The following is a 19,123-nucleotide window of genomic DNA, read 5'->3' as shown; positions in this document are numbered from 1 at the left end:
CAAATGTGTTTAGAGAGTGTTCAGATGTAAAGGAGGGTCTAGTAGGAGTTAGAGCAATAGGAATTGAGAGAGTGAAATTAAAACAAATTGCCAAGACTTGGGAACTGTCACTTGGGCAGTGTTGATGGGAGGAAAGGATAGATGTTGAGCTGATGTAACAGAAGAACTCAAAAATAGGCAAGTTTGAAGGGGGAATTGCTTTGGGGCATGAATGAACGGCAGGATGAATCAATGAAAGACATGCAGGGACCATTGAGAACTTGCTGGTAGGAGTTAGGACTGAAGTCAAGGGTATATGATCTGAGTCTAGAGGTCAAACTGGATGGAATTAATAGTAAATGAGAGTTGTGAGAGATAGAAAGGTTGTGGCCTAAAAGTTTGGGAGGAGGAGGTCCTGGCCGGTTGGCTCAGCGGTAGAGCGTCGGCCTGGCGTGCAGGAGTCCCGGGTTCAATTCCTGGCCAGGGCACACAGGAGAAGCACCCATCTGCTTCTCCACTCCTCCCCCTCTCCTTCCTCTCTGACTCTCTCTTCCCCTCCTGCAGCCGAGGCTCCATTGGAGCAAAGATGGCCCGGGCGCTGGGGATGGCTCTGTGGCCTCTGCCTCAGGCGCTAGAACAGCTCTGGATGCAACAGAGCGATGCCGCAGAGGGGCAGAACATCGCCCCCTGGTGGGCATGCCGGGTGGATCCCGGCCGGGCGCATGCGGGAGTCTGACTGCCTACCTGTTTCCAGCTTCGGAAAAATGAAAGAAAAAAAAATAAGTTTGAGAGGAGGAAAGTTTCAAGATGGTTTGTGAAGGAAGAGGATTTTAAGTCATGCATGGAGAAAAAGGGCTGGCCACAGAGAAATTAGAAAAACCAGGCCAATAGTGTAAGCCAGGAGAACAAACAGAGGTTAGAGTGAGGCAGAAAAATCTAGGGGGATGACAGATTAAAAATTAATAATAGATCATTTGATTTCACGCCCTGGATAGTTTTTATGAGCAGGCTAGGAAGACTACAGATGGTTAAACAAAGATAATACGATGATAATGGCACCAGAGCCCACACACTCACTACCTTTGGTGAACAAAATGTCAATAGATTGGAGAGGATGGGAAATTGAGGGAAGAAATTCAGAACCTAGGAGTCCTGAAGATGTTCATTGGGGTCGAGTCCCTGGATGGAGAGGCATTGGAGGAGTAGGCAGAAAAAAGGATGAGGTTTCAGAGGAGGCAGGAGGGGAGCAGATGGCTTTAGGAGGTCCAGCTCCTCTCCCTGGAAAGGGGAACTGTGATGATGAATTGGAGAGATTTTGAGATGGATGTGAGAGCTCAAGACAGATGGCTTCCGTGCTCTAAGTAAAGTACAATGCACAGGAAATGCGATGGAGTATGACATTTAACAGATGCCATCCACTCCTGCATTTTCACATAACAGTCCACGCTGTTACGGATACCACATTAAATTTGGAATGTGCAGCTCATACAAGGCCCAAGAGCAGGAGTTCCGTGTGTTTCTACGGCCCTTACTTTTGTGTAACTGGTGACGAACTAAAACATAAGTTAGAAAAATGATGGAAAAATGGATAGGCACACACCAAAAATGAAAACGTGCAAAGGAAAATAAAACCAGTAAGTCTTAATTGGGGGGTCGGTGTCAAAGATATTACTCATTGGTTTACTTAAGTAGGTAGTAAGTCAAAAGATTGAAAAGAAATTGCTTCCTTTTTCTAAGGTTCTTCCAGAATTCACCTTGCTAAATTCAGTGGCGTCTTTCTGATGTTCACAGTAAAGGGTCTTAAACACTGGTGACTTAATATAGTAAAAAATATCTTTGCTTGGGTCCAAGCTGAGGTTTAAAACTAACCCCACCCCCAATCTGGTGCTTTATTTTTATTGATTAGAAGTCTAGTAAGAGTGATTTGAATGTGATCAGTAAAAATCCCTAAGTACACCACAGCAAAATGTCTCTCTGTCAAAACCTGCCAGTGAACCAGTAAACCAAATAAAAACAGTCCATTCCAGGGCTCAGAGTGGCAGGTTTTTCCTGAAAGGGTGATGGGAATTGTCACCCTAGCAGGAAATCTAACACTTCTCAGACACTCTTGAGCGTCCAGTATATTCTGCTGAAGTCCTTGAGAGGGCTTGAAACTGCTGGGAGCCTGCTTAGTTATGTTCAGACAACCCAGGCTGTGGGAGTGCTTTTCCGTGTAACTAGACAGAACTGGAATTGGTCACTGCTCAATTAATTTCTTATGTTTCCATTTATGCAGGCTATATTTTTTCCCTCAGCATTTTGTTACTTATCCTTTACTTGTCTGTTGGAGCAGAAATTGGTATCTCCTCAGCTAATAATGATTCTTTAAGAGAGAAAGAGAAAGAAAGAGGAAGGAAGGAAGGAAGGAAGGAAGGAAGGAAGGAAGGAAGGAAGGAAAGAAGGAAGATAGGAAGGAAGGAAGAAAAGAGAAGAGAGAAAGAAAAGAAAAAGAAAGAAGGAAAAATTATTGCCTATTGCCTTTTTCCTAGTCTTCCTGAGCAAGCCGGAAGTCACAGGTAGAAAACCAAAAATAAGAAAAGCCACATTATTCAGCACAAGTTTCATTAACTTGTGCGCCCTGTGGCTTATCAGATACATGAACCTGGTGAAAAGATTGGTCACTAGCCATGGTGTCCTAAAAAAGCAGATCGAGACCGGATACCAGCTTGGAATCCTGCCTTGCGTACTTCAGCTTTCCACGTGGCATCATATTTTTTTAGCTCTGTCATCATGAACTTCAAAACTGACCTGGCTGCTTCAGAGTCCATAGCTGAACAGAGCGTCCGGATGCCTTCCTCTCACCTGGGCTGATCTTCTGCCATCCCCAGTCCCAGGCCCTAGAGCCACCAAGCGTCACGGACCCCACTCCAGACCTTGAGGAGTGGACAGCGGTCAGCTGCGGTGGCCAGAAGATCGGAGCCCAGGTGCCGGGCTTCTCCCGAAGTTCCTGCTGCAGAGACCCCGCGGCGTCAGTCGGAGCGGCTGCCACGCCGCACCTGCCCGCTAGGGGGCGCGCCCGGGCCCAGGCCGCTCCGCTCGCCTGCGCTCGCGCCCTCCTCCCTCCCTAGTCGGCGCTCACCTGTCTGGGCCGCGGGCCCCAGAGGCGGGGGCCGGCGGGAGCAAAGCCGAGGAAGAGGGCGGAGCGGCTCTCCGGACGCGTCATCGGAGCACCATGGCGGAGCTAGGAGCTGGCGGCGACAGTCAGAGGGGCAGCGATGGCGCTGTGCTGAGCGAAACAGGTGACTGCGCGGCGGGGACGGGCGGGGGGCAGCAAACCGAGGTGGTGGGCTCATACGGATTGCCGGGGATCCCCCGTCTCCCGCGGCCGCGGCCCGGGTGGCCGGCCCCGAGCTCCGGGCTTGGGGCTCCGGGCTCCGGGCTCCGAGGCTCCGAGTGCGCAGTCCCTCCGCCCTCCGCCGCCGCCCGGCCCGGCAGTGCCCGAGTGCGTCCGGCCCCGCTTTCGGTCGCCCCTTCGCGGCCCACCTCGACTTTCCCACAACAGGTGGAAACACGCCAGGGAGCGCGGGCGGGAGGAGGAAATGGAGAGACGCTGGCCGCTGCCCTCCCACCTGCCGCGCCGAGTGGGGAAATCGTATCCCCCAAACCGAACGACCAGCCGGAAAGTGCTGGGCCAGGGGCGACGGGCAGGATCGTCCGTTTCTGGGCACCCCGTCCGTTTCTGGGCACCCCGTCCGTTTCTGGGCACCCCCGTCCGTTTCTGGGCACCCCCTCCCGCCCTCGCCGAGTGCCGGGGTCGCGCTCAGCTCACCGGACCGGGCTCAGTGTTGAGGACGCTGGTGGCGCAGACGGGTGCGCGGTGAGCGGCGTCCTGAGTTACCACCGCTCGCTCCCCAGGAAGACTGAGGCCGGGGCTCGGGAGACGGGCTGACTGCAGGACGTGGGGACCTGCGAGTGGGGGCTAGAAGTGCTCAGAGACTCGTTAACTTGAAAGGGTCCTCTGATTTTATGTCTTAAGTCCGTGCACCAACCCAAGGTGGGAACGGCGGTTCAGCTCCTCGGGGTTCCGTGTTGAGGACACCCCCCCGACCCCCACAGCCTCCATAGCCACACTCAGGGACCGCGCTTGCGTCTCCAAGACAAGCAACAGCCTCCCCGCACCCCACATTTTATATGTGATGATTTTTCCGCTCGTGGTACGTTTTTCTTGAGAGACTGTCTTGCAGATCCGTCCCTCTCTCCTAGTTCCCTTTTCTTTTATTCTGTTCTTGGTCGGTAGGCTCTGGTACCTTTCTACATTTGGGATGGGGGCAGTGCGGCAGTTTTTTATTTTTAAAAGAAATTCAAATTGCAGGCTCTCCAAGTGCAATGTGTTTTCTGCTTACTTACACACATAATCGGAAACAATTGTTTCCTAAATGTAAGACTCATCCCTCTCCCCCCGCCAAGAGATAATTGGTTTAGATGGAATGTTTATTTTTATATGAAAGGTCCAGAAAAGCTATAAAGGTATTTGCAAATTATGTGTCTGCTCTGCTAGGAAGAATTGGGGCACCTAAAGTCTAATGACTTAATCCTTCTACCCAAAATACCCCAGGTTAATTCTGACAAGGTGTCTTGGACTTGTTTACTTTGAAGTCATGCTGCTTCCTGCAGAGTGATTTATTTTTGTCTCCATGTGTTTGAGAAATGGGTAGATCATTATTTTGATTTGATTTGGGGATGGGCTGGCTAAGTGGAAATGCCTTTGTAACTGCTTTAGAGAACTTGATGAGTTGGGTGCCCAGGGTTAGGCTTGCCCGAGAGAGGGCAACAGAAAGGCAGCATCTTCATTGTGAATATGAGTGGTTTGGTTGTGCCTAATTCCCACAGAGTAACTGCTTCTAAAACAAAGTTGTTCGAGTTAGTTAATACACACCAATTTGTGCTTGGAAAAAAAACAAACATTTTTTAGAATCTGTCCATGAACAACTTGTTCAGTTATAATTGAACAAACTAACCTACTCAGTGCCTGGGTAGGTTAACTAATAAACCAAGGCTTCTAACAATATATAAATCAACCACGTGGCTGTCAGTGAACTATTTTCTTTTAGGAAGCGGGGAATTTAACTGACGACCATCTCCTTCACTGATGGATGTGGAACAGTTGTTTCACATCTTTGCTTGCCTAGCCACTTCAAATTCCAAGGGACAAATTTTAGATACGGTCTTTTGAGTAACTGTACTTTATAATTTAACTAAAACTAGCACCTGTGTGAGCAGGTGCCAAAGAAAGAACAAAGGTGAAAATATATTTTAAATATAAAAATCTGGGCAGCAATATTTTGAGCAAACAAGTGCAGATTGCCGGAATCTTAACAACTTATGTTTTCCATACATTTAAAATCTGTGACCAATACCTAAACATAGGACTTCACATTATACAAATCCAAATGCTGCAAGTCTTTTATTTTTTTTAAACAATCACAGCTTTGTATGGAGGTGGGGGGGGGATTCTGAATTTTATTACCTCAAGAGGAGAAAATTTCCTCCTGAAATGGCAACATTTGTTGAGGGATCTGCTTTATTTCCTTTTTAGATCTGGTTATTATAAGGTAGAGTGTATTCTTTTTTTTTTTTTTTTTTTTTTTAAATTTTTTTGTGGCAGAGACAGAGAGAGTCAGAGGGAAGGGAGAGCGATGAGAAACAACAATTCTTCGTTGTGGCTCCTTAGTGTTCATTGATTGATTTCTCATATGTGCCTTGATGGGGGGGGGAACTGCAGCAGACCGAGTGACCCCTTGCTCGAGCCAGCGACCTTGGGTCCAAGCTGGTGAGCTTTGCTCAAACCATATGAGCCCATGCTCAAGCTGGCGACCTCGGGGTCTCAAACCTGGGTCCTCCACATCCCAGTCCAACACTCTATCCACTGTGCCACCGCCTGGTCAGGCTAAGATAGAATCCATTCTTAGATGTCTTAGTTTTTGTGTCTCTATAACAAAGACTGTGGTTTAATTTTAGAACAATTTAGATTAGAATCTCAGATAATTATTAAAATAGCACCTGTAATGTGTTCATAATTAGATACATATGTATGTATGTGTATCAAAGATGGACTAAAAATCAGTGGTATAGTATAGTGCCTATAAAATGAGACATTTTATAAAAATTGGGATTCTGTGTTTGCTACTGAATTCTGTGGGGTTTTATTTATTTATTTATTGAACTAATTAGAGTGACACTGGATAAGAAAATTATTTAAGTTTCAGATGCACAACTCTGCAACATATCATCTGTACAGTGCATTGTGTGTTCACCACCCCAAGTGAAGTCTCCGTCCATCACCATTTATCCCCCCATACTCGCCTCAAACTCGACCTCCTCCCTCCGCAATCAGCACAGTTGTTTGCATCCATGAAGTTTTTTCTCCTTTTTTTTTTCCTTTTTGCTCCATCCCTCCACCTCCACACCCAGCAAAGCTGTCAGCCTGCGGCTTATCTAGGAGCCGGTCTCTATTTTGCTTGTTAGTTCATTTTTAAGTATATGAAATGTACTATATAAATCCAACATTTTAAAAACCATATTTCTGTCTGCATATATTTATCTGCTACTCAAAGGTAGTGAAATAACACACCTTCTGGTGAAATTTTTTTCTCAAGGATGAATCGTTCTTTCAAATATATTTTTCAGTAGCCAAAGGTAAGCAAGAACTGAAAAAAAAAAACCTTGAAAACAAGTTTCAATTTCGCCACTAGAGGACGTTAAATGCTTTTCAGCTTATTATTTAGAGTACGTAGTCCCGTTGGTTTTCACAAAACTGCCTGTGCCCAAGCTTTGTATATTTAATTTTATGCTCATGCTCAATAACTATGGTGAGTATGCAGAGCTAATTTCCCAATTTGCTAACTTATTTTTATAAAGCCTACTGAGTGAAGACCAAATTTAAAGCTGCTTTTGACTAATTCATGAAACTACATATTCAGGCACAGGGAATGGTACATTTTATTGATGATATTCCTTTGGGGGAAATGACTTAGTGCCTGGAACTGGGCTTTTTCTCTCTTTAGCAAGCTATGCTGGAGAAAAGAACGTGTGCTTTCTCTATGATCTTGGGCATGACCTTGCACCGCATTTTTCCAAATTAAAAATGTGATCTTTAAGGTCTCGTTTAACTCTCAGGGTCTACAAATGTCTGCAAATAAAAATTGTAAGAGGCTCAGGCTACAGTCTGGTGGTAAACTCATCCATTTTGAAATTCAGGTTTCTAAAGCTAGCAATGCTGCATTGGAGTCTCTAGATAACTTTTTCCCATTGCGTTGTGGCTAGCTCTTACCTTTCTGTCTTGCTACGTGGGAGGGAAGTGTTATTATTAGACTAGGCAGTTATACCCAGGAGCATGCATTTATTTGACATCATTAGGCATGTTTGTGCAATACTAGTTTACATTGGCATGTTTTCCAAAAATAAATTCTAACATCTTTGTCATCATTTGAAAGGGGTTATTTTTTAAAACTCAAGTCTCATTATATTGATATAAAAATTGGAAATATTGAAACAATAATCCAGCCAAGAAGTATGTACCTTCTATACATTTAGCACTGTGGTGGCTAGAAGGTTGATGAAAACATGATCCTTGGATTTAGGAAGAAAAACAAACCCACAAACAAATAATTATAGGTTAGGACGAGATCAGCAAAGATTTACTTCTAGCTGCAGTCATTCATCAGGGAGGACATACTGGGTATAGTAATTAACCTTTAAAAATGAGTAAATGGTATGTAAAGTTAAATGGAGGCAAGAGGGAGAAATAAAGGTGCCAATGTGGAAAAGAGCAACATTTTGGTCATATTAACTCATTTGAGGCTGAACATGAAAGAGTCTTAGATGACCAATTAGCAAAGGCGGTACATTGAGGCCACATTGTGGAGTGGCTGAAGGTCAAACTGAGAGGTTTGTACATGATTCTGTGGGTGGTGGAGTACTGCTGATTCTTGAGGATAGTGTCTTTTTAAAGCTTGATTGATTAGATAATTCTGTGCCCATGAATCTTGAAAGCTTGGCTGTATGCAAGGTCTCTCAGAAGAGCTCAGCTGTGCTTTTAATGAATATATAGTCCCTCCATGTAGGAGAGTCAGTCTTTTCAATTGATTTCTGCCGCTTTGGGAAGGGTAGTAATAGGGTGGTAAGAGTGCATGAGGAACATCTTTGTATCCAAACAGATCAGCCAAATCTCTAGAGATGAAGGATGTTATAGATATTCTACCCATGTGGCTCTCATTTTAAAGTGACAGCATAGACTAGAGGATGGACTGTAAGAAGGAATAGTTCAGTGACATATACGATCGACTTTGGGTTCCTGCAGAAATCTAGGAAGGCATTGAGTATGCACTAGGGCACAGCAGTGCAGATGGAACAAGAGCTATGAATTCAAGATGCTACAGAGGCATGTGTTACAGGATGCAGGAAAAATGGTGATGTATAAAATTATACACCACGTTTGAGTCTTGCATGTTGGGTTAAGGGTAGCATGAAAATATTCTTGAGGAGGACCTGATTTTGGTGGAAGAAATAGAAAGACCTCTGCTTTAAACATGGACATTTGAAGCACAAGAAAGACATGTAGGCAGGAATGTCTAATGGGCATGAAGGAGAAAAATGAAGATCAGGGCTCTGGTATTCATTCCACAAGCCCATAGTGATTGAAGCCATGAGAATGAGGAGAGCTTACAAATAAAACTGCAAAGGGGTGAGACATCTAGAGTATAGGAGGTGGAAGAGCCAGCCAGGCAGATGGGCAGAGCAGCTGGAAAGCTAGGAAGGGAGTAATTGAGCAATGCCATACCTGCCAAGGGAGAAGGACAAAGAGGTCAAGGATTCAGAGAGCGGGAGGGAAAGCCATTGGTGTAGTTAGCAGGTAGTCACTGACCACCTCCAGAAGGAGGGTTTCCGTTGTTGGTTCAAGACTGGGGCATGTACCAGATTATAAGGGATTAATAGATGAGCAGGTAGAAAGGAGAGATAGCCAACTTAAAAGACGCTTCATAAAGTTTGGTGAAAGAAAAAAGTTTCAAATCCTTGAATAGGCAGAAGGATTTTTCTCTCTTTTCAGAATTTATGCATTAATTTGTGTGCAAGAAGTTTACTGGTGGGCCCTGGCTGGTTGGCTCAGCGGTAGAACGTCAGCCTGGTGTGCGGAGGACCCGGGTTCGATTCCCGGCCAGGGCACATAGGAGAAGCGCCCATTTGCTTCTCCACCCTCCGCCTCCTTCCTCTCTGTCTCTCTCTTCCCCTCCCGCAGCCAAGACTCCATTGGAGCAAAGATGGCCTGGGCGCTGGGGATGGCTCCTTGGCCTCTGCCCCAGGCGCTAGAGTGGCTCTGGTCGCGACAGAGTGACCCGCCGGAGGGGCAGAGCATCGCCCCCTGGTGGGCAGAGCGTCGCCCCTGGTGGGCGTGCCGTGTGGATCCCGGTCGGGCGCATGCGGGAGTCTGTCTGACTGTCTCTCCCCGTTTCCAGCTTTAGAAAAATACAAAAAAAAAAATACAAAAAAGAAGTTTACTGGTGTGTTTCGGGTATACAGTTAATTCACTGGGTTTTGTCGAATGTATAGCCATGTAACCATCACTATAGTCATGGTTCAGAAGAGTCTCACCCCAAAGAATTCTTTCATGCTCTCCTCCTACCCTGGACAACCACTGATCTGTTCACCACCCTTCTGGTTTTCCCTTTTCCAGAATGTCGTAAAAGTAGAATCAAACTCTGTGTAACCTTTGGGTCTGTATTTTTTTACTTAGCATAATGCATTTGAGATGCAAATGTATTGTATCAATAAGTGTTTACTGATGAGTAGTATGCCATTGTGCTGTGTACCACAGCTTGTTAATTCATCTACCCATTGAGGAACATTCAGTTATTTCCAGGATTTGGTGATTATGAATAATGCTTCTGTAAATATTTATATGCCTGTTTTTGTCACTTACCTAAGGAAACACCTAGGAGTAGAGTCTCTGACTCATGTAAGGGAATGTTTTGAAGAAAGTACCAAACTGTTTTCCAGAGTGGTTGTACTATTCTGCATTCCTGCAAGCAATTGTATGTGAGTTCTAGTTGCTCCGCATTCTTGCCAACACTTAATGTTGTTAGTTTTTTTTGTTTTTAATTGTTTGCCATTCCACCAAGTTCATTGAGTAAAGCAGTATAGACACTTCCAAGTAAAACAGTGGCCTTCTGGATGCTAAATGATGCTCCTTTGACTTAGGAAAACTCGTGACGGTAGTGTTGCCTCCAGAGCCCAGGTGTAATGTGGAGGTTTTATTTGGCTCTAAGATCATCAGCGTCTTTATTCTTCTTTCCCACAGTACTTTTTATTTCCTATGGAGTCTGCATTCTGAGTTAGTTCCGAACAGAAGTGCCACTGTACAGTGAGGATCCAAGTTCTCCTCTCCCCCTTAATGTCTGTCTTCTAGTCCCTTGAGCTAGAGCTTTCCAGAATTTGAAAATAACATTGTTTTTTCGATTAGAAAGGTGGAAATAATGGTCAGATAGCTTGTTTTTTGGTCCTGGTTATTAACTCCTTGTTGACAGAATTTATATTGTCAAACTGAATACTTAGCATCAGTTCTCAATTTCTGAAGTGTACTTATAAGTGCTTTGTACAAATCTTGATTAATCTGCCATTGGACATTCAACCACTGAGCATGGTCTGAGGTTCTGTATAAGAAATGTGTATGGGATTTAGGCTTATTATTCTCTAGAAAATCTAGTTTTTTTTATTTATTCATTTTAGAGAGGAGAGGGAGAGAGAGAGAGAGAGAGAGAGAGAGAGAGAGAGAGAAGGGGGGAGGAGCTGGAACAACTCCCATATGTGCCTTGACCAGGCAAGCCCAGGGTTTCGAACCGGCGACCTCAGCATTTCCAGGTCGACGCTTTATCCACTGTGCCACCACAAGTCAGTAGACAATCCAGTTTTAAAGTTTGTCTACCTCTTCAGCAGGTTGGTGCCTTCTGCCTCTTCAGTATCTCAGTTCTTAGCAGTGCTCCAAGCTATACATGTTCACAATTTAAACGCTATTGGATAGTTTTTCTCTGTTCATTAAATACTATTCTCCTTAGTATTTTTATGAGAAATAGCCAGTTAAGAAAATCTATAAAATTTTCTTTTATTAGGTGCCACTTTGAATTTTGATTTGAAGAGTAATACGGTTTTCACAGCAAGAACTTATTACATCCAACAGTTTCTCATCTTTGAAGTTCCTACAGAAATAGTTGTAAAAGAATTGTGAGAAAATGCCAATAATTGACATGTTTGACCAGATAACCTAGATAAATATACTGTTGCAAAACTGAGCAGACAGGAAGCAGAGAAAATACACATGGTACATTTGAACTGAGCTTGGCAGCTGTTATGACAAAATATGTGCATATTTAACTTCAGAGTATTGAGATTTGGGGTATGTTAAAATTTCTTTTCTAATTTATATCCATGCTAGGAAAGCCTCCTTTTGGGAGATGGATTTCTAGTAAAGAGAACCATCGTTTACTGTGGCATAATCTTCCTCATATAAAATTTGTATCCCTGACACTGTGTTCGAAGTAGAAAACTTTATACAATATTCTGAGAAACATTTAAATTCCAAGGTGAAATTGTAGGAAAGGCCCCTTCTTCAATGCCCACACTCCCCAACACCAGGCCTGTTCGGGTGGTGGGAACATGCATAGTAATTGGCTGTAGCAAATACTCTTGGCTGCTTCTCAGGATTGTCATACAGGCTTCCGGCTCTCAGAAGCGCCTGACCTGACTCTTTAGTGTGGCACACACACCAAACAGGACCTGCTGCCTGCTTCCTGCATTCCAGGGGGATTGGTTGCTATTCATGGTCGATGCTCTAAATTAACCATGGCCCTGGTGGGTTAATTTAAAGACAACTCACTCTTCGGGTGGCGTAAGGTGAGGTTGTTGAAATGATTATTGAGCTCCTGGGATAGAGGGCATTGGTTCAGATCCATTGGTTCTCAATCTTGGCAGTGAGTTAAAGGTCACCTGGGGACCTTTTAAATATTTGGATGCCCAGGCTGCTCCCTCGGTGATTAGCTAAGAATCTCTGGGGGTGGGAGCCAGGTGGCAGTATTTTTTCCAACTCCCCAGGAGGCTCCATTGTGCTATCCAAGTCGATAACTACTGGTTTAGATCCATTTCCTGTTTGGTTGACCTTCTTCCAGTTGGCCTTCTTAGTAGGTTTAATATGAGGTGTCAGGTGTCCCTTGCTTATGGAAATTGCTTGGAAAATCTTAACAGCGACTGCCCTTGATCTAGGGAGTTTATGGAATTTATATCTTATTTTACTCCCAATAATTTTTGAAGGAAATATAGTTGTGAATATGAGCACGAGTACACTTGAATAGCCAAATATATATGCACATTATTCAGGTACATATTTATGCACTTTTATGTAGGAATATGTGCAGTTAAGGCGACACGTTGGGTAACCAGCTTTCCCTTGGTTTTAGCTGCCACATTGCCTTCCTGTTCCACCTCCCCCTCAGAACAAGGAAAGTTCAAGTTCGGGTAGATAATTTAAGTTTTTTGTAGAAAATTATGTACTTGTCCCAGAGATTTTCATGGTGACCCGTGAGCTCTAATCACCAGCTCCCTGGCTCCGTGACCAGCCCTCGTCTCCTCTGTCTTTCTGTAAACACTTGGCATAAGTATGAATGACCTTCTCCTTGGTGTTTCCCCTTCTGTCTTGCTGCCTGGTCTGACTCTAACACCCTTTGGGCTAATCTCTCCTTCGCCTCTCTTTCTCTCCTCCTCAGAATGCCTCTACCTATGGCTCAGCCCGGTAACTTCTGCTCTATTCACTTTTTGCATTTTTGCTCGTCGTGGCAGTATTATTCACATTTTTGGCTGTGAACATTCCTTCAGATTAATATCTCTGGCTCTGCATGTCAGAACGTCCAGAGGCACCTCCGAGCTGCATCAGTGTGTGTCCGCAAAGTTCGTGTTGCCATCAGTTTGATGTGAAGCTTTTTCGGTGAAGGCTTACCTTTGGCAGCCTGGTTTCCTGTTTCCTTTCTCCTTGCAGCCAATATCTACCTGCACAGCTGCAGAATCCAGGACCAAAATGGAAAGGGCAGTAGGGGACATTGAATGAATGAAACTGGTCCCTGAGGAAGAGAAAGAATATCTTTGATTTCTTTTACCTCAGTTTTACTGAAACGAAGCATGTGTGAAGCCACATGGCTGTGAGCTCAAATTATTACCCAGTTATTTAGGGATAATGCTAAACTACTGCTTTGTCTTAGGACTCTGGCTGCCAGGGCTCCGCTGACTCGCTCCCTGAGGAATTTGGGGCAAGTCATTTGACCACTCTCTTCCTCGGTTTCGTCCTTTTTAAAACAGAGGTAGTCATTAATACCTTCGCAGAGTTGGTGTGAGGATTGAGTTAATACACATAAAGTACTTAGAGCAGCACCTAACCCAGCTTAAGCACGTAGTGTTGTAATCACCGTGGCCATGGTTATAAAGGATTGGTACTGCATCACTGTCAAAATATGGACCAACCCTGGCATGCTAAAACCTCTTCAGCCAGTGTTTGTTTATAATTGTAAAGTCTCCACAATGAGAGAATCCAAACATAAGGCTGATTCAGACCTAATTGCAGTGGTGTGATCACGTTGCCATGGGCTTGGCCCAGGTGTAGGATGCCTCCTCCAAACACATGAGATGGTGCCTTTCACCTGTCAAAATGTACAAAATGTTCCAGTAGAAGGTTGTTACCCGCTGGCCTGTGAGATGCTTAGATTGTGTTGGGATTGAGTTGGACACCGTGCCAGCACATCTTGACTTGTTTTTCTTTGATTTCTTTGGTACTCAGGAATGCTTTTTTTTTATTACTATATCATAATTCCAAGTTTTAAGTTCTTTCCTAAAATATTACTGCTATAGAATTATTACACTTTAAGTCATCGGTATAATTTTATTCCCTTTAAACCACAAAGATGGATGTCCCAGACCTATTTTGACTTGAAGCCAATCACTATCACTTTATTGAGTATGTTTCTCTGGGAGGAAAACAGAAGAAGCATTTACAACTTGCGTTTGCATGGCTTTCAAGGGAAGCAAGCAGTTGGTTTTCTTCAAACAAAGTGCATAAGTGAAGTAGGAAATGTCACTAAGCCACCTCATTTGCCAGTCACAAATTTTAGAGGAGACGTTCTCAAATTGCAGGGGCTCATTCACTGGGCCTGTCGTGTGTGTGTGTGTGTGTGTGTGTGTGTGTGTGTGTGTGTGTGTGTGTGAGAGAGAGAGAGAGAGAGAGAGAGAGAGAGAGAGACTTTTCTCCCTAATATCTTGTTCAATTTTTAATGTAAATTTTTATCTTTTAAAAATTTTAATAACTTAGTAAATCTTAAAATACATTCCTTCCTCAGATAGATCCTGGCCTAGAGGCTCTGAGTAATGCCTCAGGTCTTTCTGTAACAGTAGACACTGTGGTAATTCATTAAACAAGTATGCCTTTAGCTATCCTTAAAATATTAAAATTATATCGTTCTTCAATAAAAAATGTATCACTAAAAACAAGATAGTATTATTATATATTAACACACTTAACACTGGAATAAACCCAGACATTTTGTTATTACAGTGGTTTCTACCATCCCTGTGAAGATGTACTTGTATATATAAAATGGTATATCAGTATGCTTTGTAAAGTGACCCTGTGTAAGTCCCAGTAACAGGAACGAAAATAGAAGTAGACGAAATGGCTCTCCAGTAGAAAGAAAGCATTAAAATAAATTGAGAAATGGGGAGGGGGGGAGACTATTTTTAATCTAGGAGACCTGCGAGAGTATGTATGCCTTTGAATAGGAAAACCCTGTGACCTCCTAATCCAGTGAAACCTCAGAGGAAGCACTAGTTTGGCATTTCAGATTTAATCATCGGTACCTGAAGTAGTCAACTGTGAGAGTGTTATTCCATTTGTTTACATTTACAGACTGGTCAGGTCCGACATTTGCCTGCTACTCACTGAAAAAAACATGGAAAAAAAAGTCCCAATCATCAACCATCTTATGCGACACTAATCTAACCTGTATATGTGGTTAGAGCCACGTATCACTGTGAAAGCAGTGGAGGGTCAGTAAGGCCCCCTCAAAACCATGGAAGCCTTCAAGGTTTTAGAAGAGAAGACAGAGGAACACAGGATGGCAGGAGGAGGAGCAAAAGGCTATTTTAAATCTGGTGACTGGTTTACAAACAGACCTTTAGCCAGTCTTCAATATTGAAATCTCTCTCATTCTTCAGTAAAAATAATTTATTATTAAAAATAAGCTAATATTATTCTATATGAATATACTCAACACTAGAATAAACACAAATGGATGGAATTCAGACACCTGACCCGGGCATTCCAAACCACTGTGAGGTGTGTACAATGGCTCCTTGCTTTGCAGAACACATTGTTGTTTTCTATTTATAGGTGGCCCTATTGGGAAACAGGTCCATAGGACAATTTGCAAGTTATGTAAAACACACATCTTTTGGTTATATAAACCTCCTCCTTTTTGTTGGTAAACTGAGAACTAGAATGAGGTCTTTTTCCAGTGAGCTAGATAAAGCCTGTATCTTGGCTCACAAGGGGCATGGGCGCTGCACAAGTCTCGTCCTGCATGCCCGTGTGGACCCAGGAGACTTGTGGTACAATCTCCAAAAACAAATTGTGAGGAGGTTTTTATTATGATTTTGGTATCTTCGCTTCAATATTGCATGTGTCTAGAACAGCCCTTTTTTTTTTAATACATCCAAGATTTTAAGTGCCTTTAACAGTGGAAGGGTAGCAATTTTGTCTCACTACAAATGGCAGAATAGTCCATTTGTGTTATTTAGGAAGTTTGCAAAAAGACTCCTTGTGATCACAATTCTTCCTTAGTTGCTTGTCTAGAATTCACATGAGTTTTTAAAGGCAGGGGCCCAAAACTTGGTTGTGAAAGGTGAAAGGGTTTTAGAGACGGGGTTTGGGATGCCCCAAGTGTGTTTACCAACCTCTTCATCCTTCTGAGATGTTACTTCTTTCTGTATAGAGCCCCCTAAAATCGCAATGGCCTGAGGTTAGGACAGACTAAAGATGTATCTATCAAAAACATACTGGATGTCTAGTTCTTGGAAATTAATGTTGCATATCTTTTTAAAAAAAAAACAATTATTGCTACATTAAGAATCTTTTTGGCTTAGCAGTTACCAATTTCAAAAGCTTCTGAGCTTCCTGTTTAATCCTAAACCTATTTTGTCTCTTATCTGTATACTTTAGCTTTAAGGCTTTGGGTGTTCTGGTTGGCTGCTGACAATTATAGTAGATTTGCTAATCCTTTTCAGTGTGGGCCTTAACTGAATGAAAATGACCAAACCTCAAACTTAGCATGATTATACAATGTGGCATTTCTAGTAGGCACTTCCTTCCCCTAGGTCTATTTCAGAACTATGTCAGAAAATTGTATATAATTTTTTTTTGTCGGCATTGGCTTTAATTAACAAATAAACCAATAACTATATGAAGTTTTATGCCTCAGGCCTTCAGACACACTTTTTTTCTCATGAGAAACGTCTTATTCTATCCCCACCTCCACCCACGTATCTACCTGCTTCAGTTTCTTCTAATTGAGTGGGGTTAGCCCATGACAACAGGGAAGGGGCTTTTTTTGTTTTAAGTCCTCATAGCAGCACTTTCGACTGTTGAGACAACCAGCCTGCTTGGTTCTTACAATGATAACAAGGATGTATTTGGGAACGCTTTGAAGCTGACCTATACTGGATTGTCAGTAAGAGATCATTAGTGAAAACAATGGGGGATTTAATGTCCTGACCCCAATTTATGAATATCGCTATAATCGAGCATTGCAGTATTGGGCAGTGGTTTCAGTAAATAGTATTTAGTGAAGAATCTGATCATTGACACATAGACCTCAGATTTTTGAATGGCATGCTCTTCTCTGTAGCATCTTGATTTCAGTGTAGGAAGGGAGTGTCTTAATCTCTCTGGGGTCACTGACTATGATGGTTAATTTTATGTCAACTTGGTTAGGCCACAGTGCTGGTTTTTTCAGTCGAACACTACTCCAGATATGCAGTTGAGATGAACATTTACAGACTGTAAAGAGAGATTACCCTTGAGAATGTAGCAGGCCTGATCCAGTCAGTTGAAGGCCTTCAGAGCAAAAACTGAAGTTTCCCAGAAGAGAAGGAATTTTGCCTCCAGCCTGTGACACGGAAAATCCTGCCTGGCTTTTCAGCCTGCCGGCTGGCCTTCCCCCCAAATTCTGGACTTGCCATTCTCCACAGTCGAAACAGCCATTATTCCCTAATATACATCTCATTCATATATAATGCTATATTTTTTTTCTCCAGAGAAACAGAACCAAAAAAAAACTGTTGGAGAACCCTGGCCGAAACATTGATCCTCAGAAAGAAAATCAAGGGTTTACCCTCAGATTATGCCGAAAGGTTTAAATTACTCTTTAAGAGATTAATTTTTAAATGAATCTAATTTGAAAAAAAAATCTGTATTGATGTCAGTTTTAATTTCAGGGAGTTGTAGGAGAAAGAATTAGGAAGAGCAGCAAAGTATCAAGATAGAATTGGGGAAAAGTCTCACTGCATTGTAGAATGGTTGTTCTTCACCTGCCAGATTCTTCACACTGGCCTGGAGACTTCGGGCTACCGCTCTATCTAACATGACCATAAAGTGGTTTACAGTTCTTTGGTATTGCATTTATCACACAAGCCTTGAGATGTCATCTCTCAAGACATCTAGCCATAGTGACCGGCCCATAAAGAGTGGTGTCCTGGAGGGAAAACCTGTGTATCTTACTCATCTCTAACTCCCCCTGCCTAGAGTTTGTCGTGTTGTTGGTGTTCAGTCAGCTGCAGGCTGGTGAGGGAGCCTGCAGGTGCAGGAATCACAGCGCCGCCTCTTCTAACCAGAACATCCAGTGAGGCTTCCCATGTTTGTTATTTAGCTTTAAATCTAAAACCTCTGGGGGGCATCAGTCGAATGTGTAAAACAGTACAACGGAGCTGCCTTCAAATGAGGCCATGTGAGATCTAAGTACCAGCAGAGGGACCCTGACAGCAGTGGGGAGGGGCTGTCGGAATCTCTCTCGGGCTTTTTCCTCTCTGCTTGTGTTCCCCTGGATATCTAGCTTGAGTTTCAGTTTTCATCAGTTCATGGAGTCGCAGGATCAGAAGAGACCCTAGAGATCTATAAAAATCCAACCTGTACACGATGCACTAACGCACCACGGCATCCCAGGCCGGTGTCTGTGCACAGCTGTCTTCCGTGACGGGAAGCAGAATTTGTTACCCTCTGATGACTTCCGATCATCAGTCCGAGGTCTGTCTTCCAGAACAATATGAAAAGTAGAATCCTTCCCCTACAGCAGGGGTCCCCAAACTACGGCCCGCGGGCCGCATGTGGCCCCCTGAGGCCATTTATCCGGCCCCCGCCGCACTTCCGGAAGGGGCACCTCTTTCATTGGTGGTCAGTGAGAGGAGCATAGTTCCCATTGAAATATTGGTCAGTTTGTTGATTTAAATTTACTTGTTCTTTATTTTAAATATTGTATTTGTTCCTGTTTTGTTTTTTTTACTTTAAAATAAGATATGTGCAGTGTGCATAGGGATTTGTTCATAGTTTTTTTTTATAGTCCGGCCCTCCAATGGTCTGAGGGACAGTGAACTGGCCCCCTGTGTAAAAAGTTTGGGGACCCCTGCCCTACAGCAACCTTTAACTCAGTTATTTCACTCCTTCAGAGTCTTGTCTTAATTTCTCCGGAGGAAAAAATGGTTCTTCTTTCAAATGATCCTCCAGTGTTATGGCCTAGAGCCTTGGTAAGTCCTAGGTTGCTCTCTTCTGACTGTGTTCTAATTTATCAGCCCATTTGAAATATTGAGCCCAGAACATGTGATCTGAGGACCAGAAACTACAGAAGGCTTGTTCGCCTTATTCAGCATGCCAGGCGTCTGCTGATACCGCCCATGATACCGCCCTGTTAGGGCTTTGCAGCCTCGTCATGCTGATGAAGTGTGGGAGCTTTGCTGTGCAAGGACCCTCCTTTCTGTATCTGCTGAAGACTGGATAGGTCCTCCTGTTGTACCTGCACAGTTGTACTTTTTT

General features: G+C 43.5%; 1 protein-coding gene across 1 annotated transcript in view; it reads left to right on the top strand.

Annotated features, from left to right (window-relative positions):
- The first annotated feature begins 2,802 nt into the window (after positions 1-2,802).
- The window catches only part of MAP7 (microtubule associated protein 7), a 177,536-nt gene continuing 161,215 nt past the window's right edge, over positions 2,803-19,123 (top strand). The window contains exon 1 of the mRNA XM_066248134.1: positions 2,803-3,257. Coding sequence (XP_066104231.1) covers positions 3,191-3,257 — 67 coding nt within the window. The 5' untranslated portion in view covers positions 2,803-3,190. The remainder of the gene's footprint in view (positions 3,258-19,123) is intronic.

This window comes from Saccopteryx bilineata, chromosome 12 (genome assembly GCF_036850765.1).
Source record: "Saccopteryx bilineata isolate mSacBil1 chromosome 12, mSacBil1_pri_phased_curated, whole genome shotgun sequence".
NCBI lineage: Eukaryota > Metazoa > Chordata > Mammalia > Chiroptera > Emballonuridae > Saccopteryx > Saccopteryx bilineata.
This window is presented reverse-complemented; position numbering and strand designations above follow the sequence as displayed.